The following is a 22,859-nucleotide window of genomic DNA, read 5'->3' as shown; positions in this document are numbered from 1 at the left end:
TGAGATGTGCTTTCATTCAGGTTTGAAATTATGAAGGAGAGCAAATTGAGGAATTTGGTGTGCTCATAGAGGAAAGAACAAAAAGTTGCTAAGATCTAGAGCAGGAGAATAGGAGGAGCAGAAAGGGTCAAAGAGGAAATAAAAACTGCTTCCCTCCTCATCTACAGATAAGAGAGAAGGAGGAATTTGGAGTCTCTAGGGTAGGAGTGGGGGGGAGGGGTTGAGAGGAGAAAGCAGAAGATAATGTGTAGGGGTCAGGGAAGAAATGCGAGAAGAATTTAGAATGGGGGATGTGTTTTCGCTTTTGACACTCATCTTCAAATGAAACGCTAAAGATGAGGATTTGGTACTCTGGGGGGATGGAAGGAAGGAGAGAGGGGTGATTGGTTGGAGTTGATAGGGATGCCTGCAGAGCAAAACTTCAAGTTTATGGAGTAAACAACTCATGAGTCACTCCAGATATGGGCTGCAGGGTGTTCTGGGGGCTGCAACATACTTAAAGGTTCTGGTTTCAGCTTCTGGTAGTTGAGACTTTGTGTAAAGAAATGAGGACCACTCGCCCATCCTGTAGACTGACTGATTTTTAATTGATTTTTCAGCTGATGAACACTTATTAACAATAAGATTAGGACTGAATGACTGAATACATAGCTGACTATGGCAGTGTGATTCCTTAAACTGTTGATAAGGTAATCATCAGTAATTATCTCATGTTTGTGTTGAAGGTCAAATGGAATCATTTGATCATTTCATTTTCATAAACTATTATACAAAACTGAACAATTCATGTTCACAGGATATTTAATTTGGTCATATTTTCATACATTATACTGATTAAAGAAACTCATTGGTTGACAGCACATGACCTGAAAACATTAATGGGAAAAGTTAAACATAAAAAAAGGTTTAATTTGAGGTCGGTATCAACTGTTTTTTTTTCCATTTAAGTGCATTTTTATATTGGGGGGGACTTCAGATACTGTAATTTTTGCCTGCCAATGTTTCTGTGCATGTTTCTTGACTGCCTGCTGCGAATCTTAATTCTTTTGGCCAACATATCTGTCTTTTTTAGCAATTTTCAGCATTTTCTCTCTGTCCTGCATCTTTTTTGTTGGCTTTGTAATTCAGTCTCCTTCAGGGCTTTTATGTAGGCAACTACTTGGAAGTTCTGCCATGTGTTAGCCCCAAAAGCCAGCATATAGATTCCTTATAGTGCTTGCACTGTTTAGAAATAAGATTCTTCCAAACACAGGGTATTCACACAAGCTTAACCTTGTTAAAATATTTCAGTTCATCCTAAAGGCATAATCACACCTATACTTTGCTTTTATCTCATTTTAATAATTTTAATCAACTGTTGATCCAGAAATCTCAGTTCACTTATATATATATATAAAACACTTAATCACCACAGTATAACACCAAGTCAATTTAACTTCAGTGATATTAATCTGTCCATTTAAGAAGCACAAGTGATTGTGAATCAGTTTCACCTGCTTTGGTGGAAATAAAAGTGAAAACAAGTGCAATAGAGAGGCAGGACAAACAAGCTGACCCCAGAAAAAGGAATTGTTTTACATGTAGTGGCCACAGACAAATGCTTTCTCTACTTATCCTTCCTGACTGATTTTTCTTAAGTTTTGTGTTTTGCTAGTGCCCCTGTCACTACTGATAGCATGAGGCAGTACCTGCAGCCCAGTGAGGTTGCACAGGTAGTACAGTTACATCCATATGTGTAGTTGCAAGAAGGTTTGCTGTGTCTACTATCACAGTCTCAAGAACACAGAGGAGATAAGAGGAGACCGGACGTTACACCAGGAGAGCTCGGCAGGGCCGTAGAAGGCCAACAACCCAGCAGCAGGACCAATATCTGCTCTGATGTGCAAGGAGGAACAGGAGGAGCACTGCGAGAGCCCTACAAAATGACCACCAGCGGCTACTGGGGTGCATGTTTCTGACCAAACTGTCAGAAACAGTTTGTGGCATGAGGGCCTGACGTTCTCCAGTGCTCATAGCCCAGCACCATGGAGCTCAATTGGCATTCACCAAGAAAACACCAGAATTGGCAGGTCCGCCATTGGCACCCCATTCTCTTCACGGATGAGAAAAGGTCCACACTGAGCACTGTGATAGGCATGAAGAAGTCTGGAGAGGCCATTGAGAATGTTATGCTGCCTGTAATATCATGGAGCATGACCAGTTTGGTGGTGAGTCAGTGATGGTGTAGGGAGGCATATCCTTGGAGGGTCACACAGACCTCCATGTCATAGCCAACAGTGCCCTGACTGCTGTGAGGTACTGGGATGAAACCCTCAGAGTGACTGTCAGACCGTACGCTGGTGCAGTGGACCCTGGGTTCCTCCCAGTGCAGGACAATGCCTTGCCTCATGTGGCCAGGGTGTGTGGGAAGTTCTTGGATGATGAAAGCTTTGATGCCATTGACTCGCCCTCATGTTTCCCTGACCCAAATCCAACTGCGCACCTATGGGACATTATGTATGGGTACATCTGATGCCACAAAGTACCACCACAGACTGTCCAGGAGTTCTCTGATGCCCTGATCCATGTCTGGGAGGAGATCCCCCAGACTACCATCCGCTGACTCATCAGAAGTGCATACAGGCACGTGGGGCCCCTGCACACTTCTGAGTCACATTACGAGTTGCTGTGATGAAATTGACACAACTTAGATGAACCTGTGATTTCAGTTTTTCACTCATTCATCAAGATCCAGTATGTGATTTAAGTGTTCCTTAGATTTTTTTTGAGCAGTGTATATGAAACTGTATCACATGAATATTTTTGTATATAGAATCAGAGCTGTATCAGCCACATCAAATCAGCCTAATTTATGCAGATGAGTACATCTATACCCCTGAAGCCTGTTTAATGCCACCTCTAATTACTATTGATCACATCCTGTGAGGACTCACAGATCTTAATGAATGTTAATTACAATAAAGTATGTTCTAATGAAATTCATAAAAATGAACCAGTAGTACCTAGAGTACAGTAATATGAAGCATTTATGATGGCCTGTTTATCTATGTGCTTGTGCTACAGGCCCCTCCTTCCTGTCAAGTGCACTGCCATTGCAAATGAAACACTCATAAGGCATAACAACAAAACATACACAAGACAAATGATCACTGCACACATTTGCAAAGAAAGATATGTAATACGCAGGCTGTCTGAGTTTGTGGCAGTGGTACCTCCACCAGGGACGATAAATGTCAGTTCTCATTGCATCACCACATAACCCTTTGCACTTGCAGAGGATGGATGGATATCCATGAATTGAGAGAGGGAGAAAGATCGTGTCCTGTGGCTAAAATTAGCAATGATTCCTCCTCCAGGGTTTTTCAAGGACATGCATGAAGACTGCGTGCAAAAACACATGTTTGTGCACAACAAGCACACACATACATATATTTAGCCCATCTCATTCTCTATTTTCATCTCCTGACTTACCATTTCTAATAACAAATATTTCAGATAATGTTGTTTCATTGATTGGTGTGGTGATAATTTGAACAGTAGCCCATATAAAACAAGACCTAAACAATTTGAAATATGAATGAGAAAACCATAGTTTTTAGAGGGACTTGTATGGCATATTATCCAAACAGGTTGTTGTTTCATTCTTTGTTTTTGTTATTGTGCCTCGTATTTTTCTTGTCAAAGTGTCGGCTGTGGGATTTCTGATGGGGTTATTGATATTGATTTTCTCATGTTACTGTTTCCCCACTTTCTTCTTCCCTCAACCCCCTCATTCCTCCACCTTTCCCAACCACCCTCCTTCTCTTTCCACCCTCTTAGGAGATCTCAGACTACGATTTGCAGGAGCTAGTTATGAAGTCCATTGGTCGGCTGACACTGGTGCGCCAGACGTTCCCCATGCCCCAGAACACAACTCAGCGCTGTGTCAAGCACAACCATAGGATTAACACTTCCCTCTGTGACCCTAAAAGCCCCAAGGCTCAGCAGCTAGAGGTGAGTTGGTTCAAAACAAGCTACTAATCAAAGTATGTGTGTGGATAAGAGTGGTGTGTGTCTTTCATTGGCTTTATCTCAGATCTATGTACTGTTCAGGTCAACTTACTTGTCTCTACAGTTGACTTACTCAAAATACATGATACCTCTATTAAGTCTAGAGTGGCAACATGTTATATCACTTTAAATTTAATACAGTAAAGCCGAGTATAATGTTTTTCAGTGCAGTACATTTACAGTGAGCTGAAAAGCTGCTCCTTGTCACCAACAAGCATCAGTCAATAACATCAGTGCAAGACAAACAGCAACAACTACTGCGCAGAGTTGTTGTTGGCCTGGTCTTTGGCATTTTGTCTCCTTGCAGCTTAATTAGCTAAATGGACTACCAAAAGAAGTTTATCTGAGGGCTACTAAGGATATAAGATTAGATTCAGTCTCTTGTTTCTTTGAAGTTTAGAGGGATGCCCAGTGGAAATGTAACAGATGATGACCAGCTTCTTTATTGGACATCTTTCCCCTAATAAAGCTCTGCAGCTTTAAAATCCTAACAACAGTTCTAAAATATGAAAGATCAAAACACTTGATTTTTAGTGGTATTAGTCATATGACCATGCACACCTCCATCATCTAACCAATATTTATTCTTTCAAAAGCATCATGCATTCAAAGGTACTGATGTGTCTGATGTATCCATGTGTGTCAGGGCAGAAACACTCTGCCCTGTCCTCTACATGCACATGTCCTCTGCATGCACATGTCTTTTGAAATGCTTTAGATTTCACAATATTTAAAAACAAAAGGTCACAAGCTACGTATGCATTTAAAATCAGCTGTGGTGCTTCTTTCTTTCTGTTAAAACTGCTCATAGTGATATTTCAACATGTCTTTTGACCCGACAGCCTCCCATTGCGCCACGCTTGTTGATTTGACATTGCAACAGCATGTGCCTCCAAGGCATTTTACCTGGAACATTAATCATTTTGGGAAAATATGGCTCATGCCACTGTGTGTTTATCTAAGACCACACATCTTGTCTTATATTATTGCCATGGAAAGCACAATGATGTTTAGTTTTGGGGTTTTTTTTAGTATTTTTTTTTGTCCATCTTCACATTTTCTTTACTTAGTGTGTTTTTAACAGTTGTCGCCCAGGGGTCAATATGTATGCAATTATTACCAATGTTTCTGTGTATGTGAGTCATCAAACTTCCATCAAATATAGGAGAGAAACAGGAACTCATTCTTATTTATGTGTCAAGGCAGAAATATAAAATTGAATTAATGTGCTGTTGATGTATGTGGATGCACAAAACCCTGGGGTAACACATTGTATGAAAGTTGGAAATACACTGAAAACAGAAATGTGATAATAAATATTATTATAAAATGTAATAAAGTAAAATTTAAAACAATCCTAAAAAGGTAAAAAAAAATAAGATAAAGGCATGTGTGTCTTTAAATTATCTTCAAGGCTGAATGAAGTCTAGAGGTGCCTATGGTACCTTAACCATAGAGTATGCAAAACTCCTGGACACCCTGAAGTATTTAATAATGTACAGAAGCTCACCCTGTGTGTCCTAATGTGAAGCAAGTGATTCTAAATTGTAAAGATTCATTATCAAGAATCAACCCCTTTCAGCGTATTCATTAGTTTCTGGTAGAGTCCAGTCATCTGTCCATTCCACTGGCCAAGGGTGTGCAAAGTCTGCAGATAAAGCACACCATACACATGTTCATTTTGACATCTTGTGAGAGGGCATGTGTGGGTGGTTGAGTTGTTAAATTAGAGAAAGAAGAAACAAGGGATGGGTGAGAAAGACACACAGAGAAAGAGTGAGAGATAGCCAGAGGAAGTAGATCAGCTCAGTGGTCAGAGAGTGGCCTAGGAGCCCAATTTCACACTGCAGTGAAGCACTGCATCTCAGGCTGACCACACACACACACACACACACACACACACACACACACACACACACACAACACTCAGCTCACAGTTCAGAACCCACATAATTCAGGCTCCCCATATAGCAGGAGATTTTCACCTTAATTTTCAGAGAAAAACCGTTAGGCACAGACATGAAGAAAGAGAATGGTGTAAAAATTTCATGTACCCACTTGGTTCACTTACATTTTAAAGTAATGCATTAGAAGAAGAGTAACAGACAGAACAAGCAAAGCTCTACTCAGGCCCAATTGAGGAAAATAGTTTGCAAACACCTTTTATTTTTTTTGTATTCTTGAGTAACAAGATACTATTTCCTGATGGTTTGCATATATATGTATGTATTTAAAAAAAACAAGCATACTGTGGAAGTCAACATTACTTTTCATGAAACAAAACTGACATCCTAACCATATACCATACAGTACAGTGCCATATGCTGGACCTCTCAAAGATGTGGTCCACATACATTAGGTGGGTCAGATGACATCCTGGTGAGACTTTATTGATGAGTGACTGACCTAAACGCAAATGCCTGAAAGAAACAAACAAACAAAAAACAGCGCTCTTGTGATCATTCTCATATTTACAATTGATAAAAATACTTGAATAAACTTTATGGCAGAGACACACCAAGCCGACAGTCGGCCGTCTGGTTTGTCCTGGTGTGTCCAGGAAAGCCAGTCACTGTAGTGATTTCACCTGTTTAGTGCAGTTTCTCCTTGTTTTACACCTCCACAACCTCCTTTATTTTTCCACAACCAAATGACCAAGGGCAGGGAACATCAGTGTCATTTGATTAGAAGTGGCTTTAAACCGCAGCTGTTTTGAACAAGAGGTGCTTTGTTTATGGCTCATACTTCTGCACTCCAGCTCTTTATCTTTCCATTTCTGAACGGTGAATACACATACCACCACCTGCTAATAGGAGGAGTTATTTCTGTCACATAGCAGCAGAACATACATGCTAGTTGGCCATTGGCTATAGTCTGTGTGGGGTGTTCAAGTGTCACTTTTTCAGCCCAAATGGCCCAGGCGAAGGCATCATGAGGAGACACAGCAGTTGGCCTTCACTGATGCTAGTTCTTTCACGTCGGCTTGGTGTGTCTCTGTCCTTAAATGTTTGACCAGTGCACAAAAGTCCAATTTCAGGCAAAATAAGACCTTTAGAGTGTAGAATCCTTTATTAAATCTGGTAATAAACAATAATGCTTCTGGATCTGGTGGATAGAATATTAATGGTGTGATAATTAGTGCTTTTAAAGTGGCAGGGTTGCAAAAATTATATTGGTTTCATTTCTGAAAGTTACTGAAAAAAATGTTTTGAGCTGAATTGGAATGAAATGCAGAATGATGTTTATCATTTACTGGCTATCTAAACAAAAATGGTGGGCTTAATATTTGTACACTAAATACAGTAAGTACATTGTGTGTGTGTGTGTGCGTGTATGTTGTGTGCACACTCTTGTGTATCTCATAGTATATAACAGGTTTGAGTGTGTACGAGAAAGTTGCTTTGTCTAAAACTGTGTGCTGCCTGCTTCTTTTTTATGTATGGAAGGCAGTGTTACTGAGAAAATGGCTTTTGCTTTGCATGAGTGGGCACCTGCATATACCTGCGTGTGTATAGAGTCAGCCCTCTTGTACTCAATCTAGTGTATTTATTATGTTCTTGTTAACATGGAGAGAAGAAGCTCGGTAGATCACACAGTGATTGATCACAGACTGAATAAACTCCTCTCCTTCTGTCACTCCTTCCTCTTGATCTTGTTCCGTGGTGCCAAGGGCTTATCAATATGTTTAAAATGTAATATATGTGAGTTTATGTCTGGTGGTATCAGTGAAATATTTTGAGTCAAAAGGTATTGGTATCATGTGAAATTACTACTGCAGGTGCAAGACAACAAACAAACATTTGTTTCAGAGAGGTCAAATACATAAAAGAAAGCCAAACAGAGAAGAGAATGCATTTCAGTTTTTCTTTTTTGATCAATGTTCTGGCGGATATGCAAGTAAAGCAATGTAAGTGAAACATTTAATCTTGGTAGTATTTCAACTTGAAGAAGTTGCCCTTTTCTCCTGCTGGTTTGTATTGACCCCTTTTTTCCAGATTCATAACTAAAGTAGAAAGAATTGCTAGAGTAACTCAAACTGAAGCACATGAAAGCAGGGTCATTTGGACTTAGTGCCATTTTTGTGTTACATTTGTATCACACCTTTGTAAGCAAATCTCTCCTAGAGCATTTTCAGCAAAGAAAATGTAAGTTTTTACACTCTCTCATTTTTTCTTTTTGCTTTTCTTTTTTATTCCTTTTTCTCTCTAGATCACCAACCGCTACATCTATGATACTGTGCTGCTGCTGGCCAATACCTTCCACAGAAAGTTGGAAGACAGGAAATGGCACAGCATGGCCAGTCTGAGCTGCATAAGGAAGAACTCCAAACCATGGCAGGGAGGCAAGAGCATGCTGGATACAGTCAAAAAGGTATATATATATATATATTAAAAAAAAAAAACAGGAACCACACACACACTTGTTTTGATTCATGGACACCCATGGTGGTGAGTACTGTATATACTGTCCCACCCACTTAGATGCATTCTGCAGTGTCATTTAATTCATAATGCAAATGATGAACATTGTCATTTGTATCATTTGTATTATTATGAATAATATATACAGTATGCAGTTTTGGGAAGGCTACTTTCAAACTGTAATAAGTAACAATTATTAGCTACCTTGTTAAAAATATAATAAGTAATATTTCGATTGCTTCATCCCAGTAGTGGCATGCATTTTTTATTGCTTTTCTAAAAATGTTTTAAATTGGAAAATAAAGCTGAAAAGTCCTATTTAAACCAAGCAGTGTAAACCTCACGACAGTACTTGACATTTATTTATTACTGTAAAACCTTTATTAATGGTTACTGTTGAAACATGTAGCCTACTGAACAGGCACCAAGCAAAACCCTTTTCTGATCTCAGAAGGAAAATACTGTTGAATTTCCAGCACTGAAAAGCATTCTTATCTGACAACATGACCACTGGCCTTGGTGGTGTCGGCCGGTCACACCCAGGCAGGGCAGATTCAAGTAGCTTAGGGCGATGTGCTTTGATTGACAGACCAGAGGTGTTGCAAAGTCAAACAAGAGAACCAATCAAAAGCAACATTAAAAATTTAAAGAATGCATGAATGGAGCCTGTCAAGATGTAGAGACAGCTCCTTGTAAGCCACTCTACCCTTGTTGGTGTTATTTGTCCCAACAGCTTTGCTGACTCGCTTTGGCTGAAAATATGCCAAACAAAGGCAGTCAACAAGCAAAAGATGTGAAGCAACAGAATGAATGTTACACTATATACAGTTTATATTTATATAAGCTTTTTACCGAAAAGAATATATTCAAATGTAACCCCACTGTAATAACCAACATTTTAATCAATTACTGTAATTTAATTGCACACTTTTCTCAGGAACTGTAACTGATTAGTTACATTTGTTTTGTAATTTAATTGCAGTAACTAGTTACATCTAACTAGTTACTTCCTAATACTGATACCATGTCATCCTAAATCTAATTAGTATGATACAATCAGTGACACATTCGGTTTCAAAACTCTTGGAAAACATCCTGTAAAGGTAGATAGATGTAAGTTGTTGTGCTCCTTTGTCAACATTTTTTCTGTTATGTAATTTCTTGGATTCTTTAGTCAGATATTGTTGTGGACAGGTAATAAAGAACAGTAACTGACTGGATTAGCTCCATTGTAGATATTCCTGTGCATGTAATGGATAAACAGTATATGAAAGACTGAAAGAGTAGCGAATACTTCACTTCTTTCTATTCCATAACTACATAAGATTATATTGCACTAGTACTTACCGACCAGTTCAACGCCACAGTTCATACATTGTTTCCAAACATTTTGTATGATTTTCAACAAAAAGTAGTCACACCAGGGCATTGCTGAACCAGCCACAATGGATCAATGCAATCAGATTTGCATAAAATCAATACTAAAGTTCTTCCCATTCGTTGAATTACATTTGAAAAGTTGCTGATATTTCCACGAAGCAATCACCTGACTCCAAATCTGTTGATCTGCTTCAAGCTGAAAACATCTTTGTGTGAGTTTGAAGCTGAGGTTTGATTATGGTGGAAGGCAAAACCCATACAGTATGTTCATCTCCTAACCCAACTACAACATGCAGTTTTTGAGTTTGTTCTATTTATAGATGTATCTTTGAGCAGTGGGAAAACACGTCTCACGCTTTTCATTTAGGGAGCATGTATTTGCATTTCAAGACACTGTGCTCATTACATGAACATTTGGAGACCGGGGACTATTGTTCCTTAACTGAGAGACACTAGTTGAAATAGCAACGTGCAGTCACTGCTAAATTAATTTATATAGTGCCATCTCTTGGCATAACACAGTCCCCTCCAGGGAAGAAGAATGACAGGGAACAGTCTCTAAATAAGTATACTGCTTTTATATTGCTCTTATCACATGGAAATCCAATTTTTCTTCATTACTTCAACAGAAACTCTGTTCTCATTACACTTTATGACCGATGTGCTCATAAATTCAAAGTACTGCATACCTTTAAAAAACTAATGCACTAATCAGCAAGTTTTCCTTAGTTCCCAGATACCTTACTTTTGGGAGATAGAGGTTGTCATCCTGCAGGCGTAATTTTATGAATCTCTGCATTTCACCTTGAGTTTAGGCTGGGGTTTGGCAACGCTTTCATCACTATTAAATCCAATTGGATCAATGCCCTCTGTTTTCATATCAATAAAAATCACTCCAGGGATGGCAGTTTGAGTGGATGTTGAAGCCAAGTGAAATGGTAATTTAGGATTAGTGTGAGACAATAATAAATACGATGCAATGGCTTTCACATCTATCTCTGCATTTCACCTTGAGATCAGGCTGGGTTTTGGCAACGCTTTCATCAGCCAGCTCCGGCTGTTAAACCAACCCTGATGGCTGTCTCAACAGAGCTGTGTTAAAGAGCCCTAAGCAGTAATGGAGTTGAGTTTAACAGCCTGGCATCAGTTCCATTTTCCACTGTATCAACAGTGTGCTTTACTTACTGTGCGTGCCTGTGTGTTTAATCAGCTTTTGGGTATGTGGGGCCATTATGGTAATAATAAATACTAATTTGCAGCTGTTGATGAGGAGGTCTATTGATGTTGTTGTTTGATGTTCATTGACAAATTCAAAGTGGGGAATACAATGCAGCAGGTGAAATTGGTGTTTCACCAATCTTGAAAGTTTGAAGAGTGTGCTGCGTTTGAGTGCAATGACTGCATATCACCTTTAATATTCAGCTGCTCAAGTAGGTTGATGTGGGATTCATTTTAATATTGTAGTGATTGCTGCAAAGTCACAGTACGTTCTATGAGACAACCCAAGATTCTTAGGTATTAATTGCCTGAGACATGAGGTGCAGGTGTCTGTGATTTAAGCAAACTAGTCCATGCATGATGTGCATGTATGAATTATGGCCCAAATCACCCCTCATACAAACAGGTGGCAAATTAAAGGGGAAAAAAATGTAAAGTATCTCAGTAACGCATTAAGCCACCATGTGCCACCAGCACACCTTAGCATTGATTCTACAAGTTTCTGAACTGTACTGGAGGGATGAAGAGCAGTCTTCCAAAAAGATATCCCCTCATTTGGTGTTTTGGTCATGGTGGTGGAGAACATCTGATTCTCATCATTTTCATACTCATTAAAGCGTTCAGTGACCCCTCATTCCCTATTGTCATCCTGAACAAACCGCTCATTTATTCTTTTTGTTGTTGTTGTTGTCACCCACCAGTAAATGCCATAATCCATGTTTTATACACACAGATGCACTTTGTCACCCACCAGTAAATGCCATAATCTATGTTTTATACACACAGGTGCAAGCACGCACACTCACACAATGTGAATCATATTGAGGAGTATTGCACCTCTTTTTCCCTGAAACAGCTGTAGCGTCACTTTCACTGATAGGTCACCCTACCGAGAGTTAGAGCAAAAGTTAGGGACTGACATTGTCTGAATGTGTAAATTCTTGTGAGCTAAACTTCTTCTCCATTCAGGACATTGTGTTTTGCAAGTGCAAAATATGCCGAGTGGGTCCAAAAACAAAATCTCTTTTATTTATTTTTTTAGCCTGGTGCTTATTAAGACCCAGATTAATAAACTGGTACAACAGCAGGGAAGACAATGGGGAATGTGCCATTACCCAGCCTTCAGATAATCTTCGAGACTTCCATTAACAAGCAAGCCACCAAGACTATTAATGATCCTTCTCACGTGTTGCACTCTGAATATGAGCTGCTAAAGTCAGGAAGAAGATATTGAGTCCCAGTTTACAGACATAATTGCTATGTGCACTCATTTGTCCTGGTGTTTATTAAATTTATGAACAGCTGTCTTTATAAGTCACACTGTAAATTTTATATGCATCTCTTGATTCATTGGAATTTGGTTGAGTTGTAAAACCATCCTGTAATTCCACTTCATATTTTGGTCATATTAATGTCCCAGCTCAGGCGGTAGGCAGCTGGACCTGGACTATACAGACAGGTGTCTTGTTTTTATTGTGTTGTGATGTTTTTAAATTGTGTTGTTGTTGTTTCCTGTGGTAGTGATGGCATGACTTTTAAAAGAAATTAATTTCTCTCAATGGAAACCTTAAAGAGAATCCTGACTTTGACCTTGGCCTTCACACACCCCTGCATGTTGATATTGTTATTCCTCAAACATTTCCAGTCTTACACAGAGAAAAATACAGTCAGGCATGCACTCACACAAATCACTCCCATTTGGTGCATTAGAGATACATTTTACTTATTCAGAATCAGTTCTTACTGATGGGATATGCTCATTTCATAAAGGAAGGGCAGACTGTGAGCAGTTAGATCTGGTTTTTAGTGGTTACAAAAACAGACAATAAATTTGTCCAAATTTGACATGGAGAATTGTTAGAAAATAAAATTAAATAAAATTGCACTATTGAGAATTGACATGATTATAGTGGTGATGATCAGGTTGCCAATTATGGCTTTGATAACCACAATTCAGTGACCAGTTTTATAAAAAAAAAAATAAAAAAAACACTGATGATAATATAAAGGACAATAAAATAAAAGTATTCCATCTTCTCTTTGCAGTTCGGAGTGAGTGGCCTCACCAGTTTTCTGGAGTTCACTGACAACGGAACTAACCCCAACATCTTCTTTGAAATCCTGGGAACAAATTATGGAGAAGACAGGGGACGAGGAATCAGCAGGGTAAGCAGTTAAAAGGAGAAGGGGGAACCATTTCTACTAATACATAGATGGGATTTACATAATTCTTGGATTTACCAGGGTATTTCAGTGCACACATTTTTTACATTATTTTCATCTAATATTTATTGAGGTATTTCTTTCCTTGTGGTTGTCACCCCCATGGGCAGAGTACAGCCCAGCTACCTTTCTGGATTCTTCTGTGTAGCTTTTTAACCACTTTTTTTTTTTATTCTTTAATTGTTGCAGAACAAATGTGCAGAATGTTTTAAAGCATCTTTAAATTTTTATTCATTTTGTTTTTCTGTTTGGTTGCTTGTTTATTTTATGTTTTTTTTCTATGCACCAGTAGGATGCAACATCATCCCAGCAACTCACCGCCCCTTCCAAAACACCTGGTGTTAATTGGCTTAATTACATGTGTTTTGAAGTGGTATTTGCTGATGATACATGCATAATGAATTTTAAAGACATCCCTTGTCTCAGCAGGCGTGCACACACACGATCACTCACACACACACAATCTCATAATACTGTTTTGTTATTAACTGTGCGTATGTGTGTTTTAATGGTTGTGTACATGCATGAGTGTGTGTCTGTTTGCACTTTGTGTAAATGTATATTAGTGAGTGACTCCCAATCACAGCTGTTGCTCTAAAATCAATTTTCTGATTCTATATTTCAGGCATAAGTATTTTGCTATAATATTTATTTGTACTGTTTGCCTTAACTCACCATACAGCACAGGTCATGACATACTCTTAAACTCCTAAACATGTGAGCACACTTCCTACAAAAGGACTTACTGATGCAACTGATCAATCAGTTTTGTGAATTATACATACAGTGTACATCGATCACCCACAACATTAAAAAGACCCTCTTAATACTTTTAACAAAGATTCAAACTAAATGGAATCTTTTGAAACGGATAAATGAAATGTAAAAGTAGGTCAACAGTAGGTCAACTTCATCATCAGTGAGCCTTGGGTGTCCATGACCCTATTGCATTTCACCATTTGTCCTTCCTTAGGCACTGTTGGTAGGTACTGACCACTGCAGGCCAGGAACACCCAACAAGACCTGTAATTTGAGAGATGCTCTGACCTAGTCATCCAGCCATCGCAGTTTGGTCCTTGTCAGTGTCACTCAAAACCTTACGCTTGCCCATTATTCCTGGTTTCACACATCAACTTTGAGGAGTGACTGTTCATTTGCTGTCTAATATACCCCACACACTGACAGGTGCCACTGTAACAAGATAGTCAATGTTATTCACTTCACATGCCAGTGGCCCTTACGTTATGGCTGATCGGTGTAAGTGGGATAACAGTAGATAAGGATATGTGAGATCCAGACTTGCAATTCATTTGGACAGAGAGATGTCTGTGTGCTCAAATTTGGCATGTACAGTACATGTACTGAACCCACATGCAGAGCACACAGTAGTAAGATACACACACTGAGCCTGTACTCCACACCAGAGGGAATTTTTTACAGATAACAGTTGAGATAGTGAGCTTTGATTATGGGTAATGTGGTGAGACACCAACATAACGCAGCACGGCTTCACAGACAAAATTAATCTTTAAAGCACATCATAATTACACTAAGGCACAATTCCCTAATCAGAGAACCTAATTACTTCTCAGGGAATTAAAGCACTCCTTATACTGTAAAGTATTCCTCAAACATTTGTTGCTCTGTCATTGGGATTCAATGAAATTAATACATGGAATCAAATAACTAAAAAAGGCTGGTATTCTTCTGCCTTAATGCCTGTATAATAACTTTGTCCATGAGGACGAATAATGCATTTCCAAATGACGTAGAGCCCTCTAAAATAGTGTTTATGCAGAACATCTAACATGAACTAAAAGCATGGCCGATACAGTATGTCATGCTGTAGAAAAGATTAGTGTTCACATGTGAAACTGTTTGCTTAAAGAATAATATCAATTAATAATGGCTTGATAGACAATACTTCATTCTGCTGTTAATGAGTCTGTAGGAGTCATCACTGTGTAGTGAAGATGGCTTTTTCTTGTAATGCATTCAGACATAGTTGCAGCGCTTTCTCCATATACTTTTTCCAACTAAACAGGAAAATAGAAAGAAAATAGAGTTGTTCTTGGTGTGACTATTCGGCATAACATCCTTATTCAGTGTTTATATTTGTGAGTCGGACAAAATAATTGAAACAACACAATTCATATTGATCATACAGTTGTATTGTCATATCACAATGTTAAAACTAGATAGCACTCAGATAGTGCAAACCTCCACCAAGGGCAACTCAGTTTCCCCATAATGCAATTACACCTAAAAGCAATCTTCCAATAATTGTTTGACCCTTATTATATGATTGCTTGAGACTATGAAAACCTATCCCTGGCATTTGTAATGATGCTGTTACAACCCAGCATTTTTAGAGAAAAGGGAAGCAACATAAGTTACCAAGTGTAAAAAGGTTAAGTAAAGTTATTTATTAAAATGAAGGGGAGCTTCACAGAAAACAACTGAAATAACAATGACAGGCTAAAAAGAACAATGGGCACAAACAAATCTAACATAGTCAAACAAAATTACTGACAATGTGGCAAATATACTGCTCAAAAAATAAAGGGAACACAACATAAGACATCCTAGATCTGAATGAATGAAATATTCTTATTAAATACCTTGTTCATTACATAGTTGAATGTCTTATTTTCCCTTGTGTTCCCTTTATTTTTTTGAGCAGTGTACATAACAAGTGTCTCGTAAAACAAATGCCTAAGTACAAAGCACATAGTGAGTTAGTACTGAGGATGAATGCAGAAAACATTAAACAATGTACTGGGTATGAGGAATCCCTAAAAAGGGACTACATAGACGGGAGACACTGAAGCAAAAGAACAGAAAATAGAGATAAAGTGATGAGCTGCTCACGTTAAATTGCTGCTAGAATGGGTGGGTAGCTGTAAGTGTGACATATGGATGCTGGTTTATTGGTTAACATGATGTTAACCAAAAAACCAACAAACCTAACAAAAATCTACCAGCCAGTGGCGCAGTGGTTAACGCTACTGAATACAATACAGCAGGTTGGGGTTCACTTCCCTGTCAAAGCATGAGAGCTTGTTTTTGGGGACGACCGTGGGTCAGCAGGTACAAAATAGAACAGCCCTCTCCCAACCGGAGATTCGAATCTCGGTGCCTGCAGTCCACGTGTCGAAGTGTCCTTGGGCAAGAAACTGAACCCCCAAGTTACCCTCAATGGTTAGAGCCATCAGTTGAGTTGGTGCTGCAGATGGCTGCCTCAGTTCTGTACTGGAGACAAATTCCTTGTGTGTAACATACTTGGCCAAATAAAGGCTATTATTAACCACCCAAACACCTACAGAAACAGTAGCCCAGCCCTTGGTGAAGGTAATAAAGCCAAGGAACATGTAACCATTTTGCACTTTGCCACCAGTTTGCTCTTTTAATATATAATATTTGTATTTAGTTTCAGTTTTTCTGTATTTATTTGCAGGTAGAATAGGCTTACTGCTCCATAACTTTCAGGTGCTACACACATCTACATCTATAGGCACTACACATCTACAAGCATCCAAGGCTCCATTGCTTTCTTATATAGAAGTGACAGGGCTGCCAGTTATAATTGCTTTGTTAGTTAGCCACAACATTTTAAATGACTTCAGATAGGAAAAATGTTATCAGATTTAAAACCATCTAAAAAAAAGGGTTGTGGTCAAGTTGTGAGTAACAGGAGAATGAGGAGGGGGGAGGTGATGAGGAAAAAGACTGATATGTTGCTAAATGAGGAAAGGGCTGCATGTGAAGGAGAGAAAGGTAAAATGAAACAGGCAGAAGTGGTAGAGAGATGGCTAGAAATGACATGGATGGCATGATCCCGATAGATTCTGTACAAGCACAGAAACAGCAGCACGGGTCATAACAGAGTCACAGTCATTACACTTACTCTCTCAGACATGTTCATGCTTTCTTTTCTCTTTCACGTCACCACATTCTCCATCTTTTGGAAGAATGACAGAAATATCCTTTTTCTTTACAAGAACCATTGGCCATAAAGGTGCAGTGTTCTTAAATTGAGGTCACCTACAATTATTATCTTCAGTCTTTATCTGATATACTGTATTTAGTAAATGATGTTAATTCACTTTAGAGAGTCATGGGACCTTGGAAGCCCCTGCATAGTCCTGTCATCATACAAGAAATATTTACTTCCATTGCACATTCTGAACAATTGAAAGACAGTTTTTTTAATGTGATAACACGTCCACTAACTCAAACACACATAATAGGTGCAGCTCATTAGGGAGCGCATGGAAGACCATGCACACACACATTTGCATAAATCTTCTGGCATATTTGGAAACACTAAACTAACCCAACAGGCTTTGCATGACAACTGATGTCAATCTGCTGGACTGTCAGGCCATTATATAAGAAGCACTCCAGAGGGTTAAATATTGTTGACAGACTGACATACATAGTTATTATATTAATTTTTCATAAAATATAACAGAAGACATTGTGTTTAATAACCTCTGGTTCAGGATGTAAAATCGGACTCAAACTTCTGCTACTTTTTGTTCCTTTGCAGACACTCACCTGTTATTGTCTTACAGACTAATATCCTGCTGCAGGTTTTTGTCCAAATGTTACTTTCGTCTGCTCATAGACCAGTAGTAAACCAGGACTCATCCAGATATCAGCTGTCATTATCGCTTGTGTGAAGTACAGTGTATGCAATGACTTTTACTGGCCTGGGAGCCCAAAGTAATGTTGACTTTGTCATACCTCATTGAGACTAAATATCTATGGTTATGTTTGCAGCTGAGAGTCTGTGCTTTCACACAGCTGTCCTTTTTAACTCAAAACAATATATCGCAGCCTCTTAGTGATGCTTTTTAGCTCTGTTGCTAATACATTTATATGAGATGGTATGTTTTTTCCATTCCTTCTATTGTATTTGCCCTTTAAGTTGCCTGCTTTGTTACAGTTCTTCTATGTAGGTATATGTTTTATTGATTGTTACCTTTTTAAAGCATCTTTGAGTGTCCTAGAAAGCAGTTTGTAAATAATATATGCTACCAGTACTACTACTACTAGAAGGATTGTGTCACCAATCCTTTTAATATAGGTTAAGGTAATTTGCTGGATAAATGAAAAATTTGACCTGATAATGTTGCTAAAGTTAAGGAATAACCAGTGTCAGGACGATTCATCATGTTCAAGATTTCATGGAAATCCATCTGATAGTTGTTTAGATATTGATGTAGATATTTGTAAAAGCAAATCTAGAAAAGTGCATTTGAAGCATTGATTTTATAAGTGCAATTTATGCATGGAGTATAGCAGTTTAATCATGAAACTATACATGTACCAGTATTAGCACAATTACATTTTAATCAGAACAATAATGGCAAATAATCCTTGGGAGATGGGTCATGATTTCTAGTATCAAAAATGCTATGGTTGCAAACTATTAGATAAATTCTGACTTTTCACACACAGCATGTGCATTGGATAGCGCACAGCAATCTCTCATGTATGCTCAGATCATGGAACAAAATAGCAAAAATTCAGCTCTAAAAGGCAAGTTAGCAAGAGCTACTGTATTTCATAGAGGTTAGGGGAATTTCAGCACCACTGGGACTAATTACTACAATTATGTAAAAATGTCTTACAGGGTCAGATAGAAAACAGTGAGAAAGAAAAAGGAGTTCAGAGAAGAGGTACCGGATGAGTCACTTAGAAAAATTACAGAAAGGATGTGGTCATTATGTCAGTCAGAAAAATGATACAATGTTAGACAGGAAGGAAGAAAGGAAACGTAGGCGAAAACATGGTGAAAGCAAAGAATAAAGGGCCAAAAGAGAGTGACAGAGAAAAAAAATATCTCCAAGGGAAAAGACCCCTATTTCCTTCCAATTTTCCATCACATTAGATCGATTTGCATGTATCTTTATTCAGCATGTCTCCCCAAACTCCAGGGCTGGTGAGAGATTGTGAAAAAGACGAAGGAGGTGGGAAATGGAGGAAGAAGAAATGCAGTAAAAGTCGCATGGATGAATGAAACAGGAGGGAATAACTGAGGAGCAAAGGGGGAGAAGGATGTCATTGATTAGTCCTGCTTCACAGATTCTTTCCCCTCTACTCCTCTCCTCACTGAAACCATCTTCATGAGATATAAGATGTTACAATTTAGGAGCCATTCAGACTTCTGTGAAGAGGGCAGCCTCTCTGTTCATACACACCCACAGGTTCGAATATCTGTCACAGAGTCCCTGTGCTCCCTTCAGTCCCCTCCCCTTCATTCTTGCTTTCCATTTTTTCCCTTTCATATTGGAATGTTCTCACTTTTTTGTGATATCTGTCTGGATGCCATCACCTAGTGTGAAATAAGTAAGATAGTCAAGAACAACACATTTTAGACAGATGAGAAAACATTTATTTTTGTTTTGTCATGAATTTATAAAATTTGTTCTGATTATTATTAATATGTTTAAAGTGAAACCCTCTGGTGTAGTTTTGATGGGCGTCCAGATTTTCTTACCACGGAAATGGATTGCTTCTTTATATTAGAATGCTTGACATTTAGAATTGTGGATTTTCAGCATACCAATTTAAAAATAATCAAATTTAAAAAAGAAGTCAATTCCACCGTCTTGTGAATTGAGTCAGAAAATCAATATTCATGGTGTAATCATGGTGTTAATTGACTTTGAAATTTCAATAGAAGTTGTAGAGTTTTCCATTCACATCAATACAAGCAGGGTTTATGGAGCCAGCATGTAGCCATTAAAAGTGCCTCTACATTCACAGCAACACTTACATGTAGCTGTGGTGATGGCTGATTGCTGTGGAGCGCCTTCATTAATTTTTACAGATGCCTGTGGGTGCAAGAACAGTTCATCTTTCATTTAATGATACCAAAACAAATATATAGTTTTATTTGGAGCCCGTATCACATAATACCAGAGTAAAATTTTGCAAAGTTATTCTCATGTAGCCAAAGAAAATAAAACAATCTGCTTTAACAAGCAAGCGGTTTACCCATTGGGGCTAAAGGTCCAGTGATACAGCGCACCATCTCATTAGTCCTGTTGTCATACGTCGCTGTAAGAAAAAACAAAAAGACAAGCAAAACCCATTTGATGCTTGGATGCAGTGATGGTGAAATATATTGCTTCTGTCTTAACTAAGGTGAGCTGGTTCTAAGATCTGTCATGGACCAATCTTGCTACTAAACTCGAAGAGATTAAATTGATATTGATGTTCTCATTCAACCTTGTCAGGCAGCAAACAAACACATTTCCCAAAACATTGACATATTCCTTTAATCTTTAGCTCTCACTCTTATCTTTTATCCTGTCCTTGTCTGACGTGTGAGTGGGGCAGGGGTACTAAATAACTATTTTTCAACCTTTGTGATAACAGCTTTTACCCTTGTGAACTCATGAATACCTGAGTATTTGGAGGCGTCTTCCGTGGCTTGATTGATGTAAGCGATTTGTTTTAGCTAGAAGGTCGTGCCACTCATGAGTGAACTCACATGCACTGACCAGCAAGTTACATTCTGGGTGACCACAACACAGCGGACACTGGACACTAATTGAAACTGACAAACTGCCTCTGGCACCACATGTGCGTTTTTGCTGTGTGTATCTGTATATGTGAGAGAGAACAGAGATATCAAAAAGCACAGAGAGAAGCAGGAAGGAGGAGAAGGGAGCTGGAGAGAAATAAGGGAAGCAAATCTGGAATGTCAACAAATATGAAAATGCTGAGGAGTGGGAGACTGTAACCTGTTGTTACACAAACCCCAATGGGAAATTCATTGTGGTGCCAAACAAAAACACTCGTTGTATAAATAGTATGGGTAACACCAAACAGTAGCCTGGCAGCCACTTGTCTGTGCCTCTGTTTGTTGAGACAAGCCAGGAGAAGTTATATTCCCCAGATACTTTACTGTCAATCCTGTCTTACGCATGAGCCAAAACAGATTGTGCAGAGAAATCAGGAAACTGAGCATAAGCACACTGATTTTTAAGAAAATGCTCTTACTGGATAGGTGGATGCATATACTGTAATAAGCTTCTGCTTTTTTAAATTCATTTTAAGAATGCTGGAGTTGATTTACTATAACTGCTCCCAGGCTCTCAAGGAAAGAAAGCAAGCAAGCACAAAAGGAAGGATGAAAGAATAGCAGTGTATGTCTGCATAAAAAAGTTTTCATTCTGCTCCCTTTTTCTGGAATACTGTAGGCACAATTGTCTGTGCCTGAAAAGAAACGCATACAGAGGATTGCTGAGGAAGCCAGTATTATAAATCTCTGATGCCAGCACCCTTCACCAACCCTTTCCCTGTTGATTTGCACTACCACCGTGCTGCAGTGAAGTATGAGCTGCCCCTGACTGCACTGAGTTCTGTAATTGTTGATTGTTGTCTACATAAAATGGCCATACAACCATTATTCTGAAAGTCACTAGTCATTCTTTGTGACTTTGGGTCAAGTCAGACTACTGTTCATGGACACTGATGACCTTCAGACAGGGAAAGGAAATAACTGACTAACCTGTGTGTCATGTTATCAGCAGAACTTTACCTTGGGTCATAGTAGAAAGACAGGAAAGTTAAAGGTTCAGAGTGGTGGGAGGATTGAAGGAGGGATGTATAAGAGGGAGCTGGGAGAAAAAGAACAAAGCAGCAGCCATGCTTGAGCCCTCAAGCTAATGTTTTCATTGGAGTCAAGTCAAAGACATGTATAGATTGATGACTACAGAGGGGAAGTGATGGTGTGATGGAGAGATGGGGAGGTGGGATATGTATCTGTTGTGGGTTGTCAGTCCTTGGGTTAATCTTGGTTACATAGTGGATGGATGGATTGGTGGATGGATGAATGGGCTGACCGGAGCAGGGATGTGAAGGGAAGATAAGAGGGAGGCCTAATTGCTTGTGAACAAGTTGTAAACTAAGCACTACTAAGGTGGCAGCGAAGAATGAAGAGGGATCAGTAACAAAGAGAGAGAAATGGCAAACAGTTGTATCTGACAACGAGGTTGTGTCCTTGTAGTAAACATACTATGGCTTTGTGAATAGAGAGAGAGTAGGAGAGGGGACCTGAGCTGAGAGAACAAGGACAGATTTACACAAGGTGAATAATAAAATTAGTTATTCTGAGGACAGAATGGTGGATCTACAGAGACAAGCATGTATGTCACAGGAGCAGGCTGGAAAATCATGTTAATGCTATGACTCCAGCAAGGACAAAGTGCAGCAGAGCTTTGTTGAATCATATGATTGTTGGTTATGAATAAGATCACTTCTCTACAGGAGTGGATGCTGCTAGGCCAGAGCTCAGTTTGCGGGCTAAGCTTACATCTTGAACCTCATATTTACATCACATGAACTTAAAATGGAGAAATTTGAACAGTAAGTCAGTCAAGAGATATAGACTGCAAAGGTCAAGTAAAGCGATGTTAAATAAACATCCCAGTGCTACAAGTTGTCTTGATGAAGATGAGATTGAATAAACTGAATAAAAGGTACAGTATTCAAAGTTGACAAACTGCAGCCTTATCACCAATTGTCCTAGGAGTCCAGAAAACGGCA

General features: G+C 38.9%; 1 protein-coding gene across 7 annotated transcripts in view; it reads left to right on the top strand.

The window, feature by feature from the left end:
• grid2 (glutamate receptor, ionotropic, delta 2) overlaps positions 1-22,859 on the top strand; it is a 437,846-nt gene that overhangs the window by 290,344 nt on the left and 124,643 nt on the right. For all 7 annotated transcript variants that reach the window (XR_002275145.1, XR_002275146.1, XM_020602378.1 and 4 more), the window contains 3 exons: positions 3,820-3,993; positions 8,260-8,421; positions 13,116-13,235. Coding sequence is in view for 5 of the 7 variants with exons in the window: in XM_020602378.1 (XP_020458034.1) it covers positions 3,820-3,993; positions 8,260-8,421; positions 13,116-13,235 (456 nt within the window). In the remaining 2 variants the exon portion in view is untranslated. The remainder of the gene's footprint in view (positions 1-3,819; positions 3,994-8,259; positions 8,422-13,115; positions 13,236-22,859) is intronic.

The sequence above is a fragment of the Monopterus albus genome, unplaced genomic scaffold (genome assembly GCF_001952655.1).
Source record: "Monopterus albus unplaced genomic scaffold, M_albus_1.0 scaffold56.1, whole genome shotgun sequence".
Taxonomy (NCBI): Eukaryota; Metazoa; Chordata; class Actinopteri; order Synbranchiformes; family Synbranchidae; genus Monopterus; species Monopterus albus.
The sequence above is the reverse complement of the archived record's forward strand: the minus strand, read 5'-3'. Positions and strand labels throughout refer to the sequence as shown.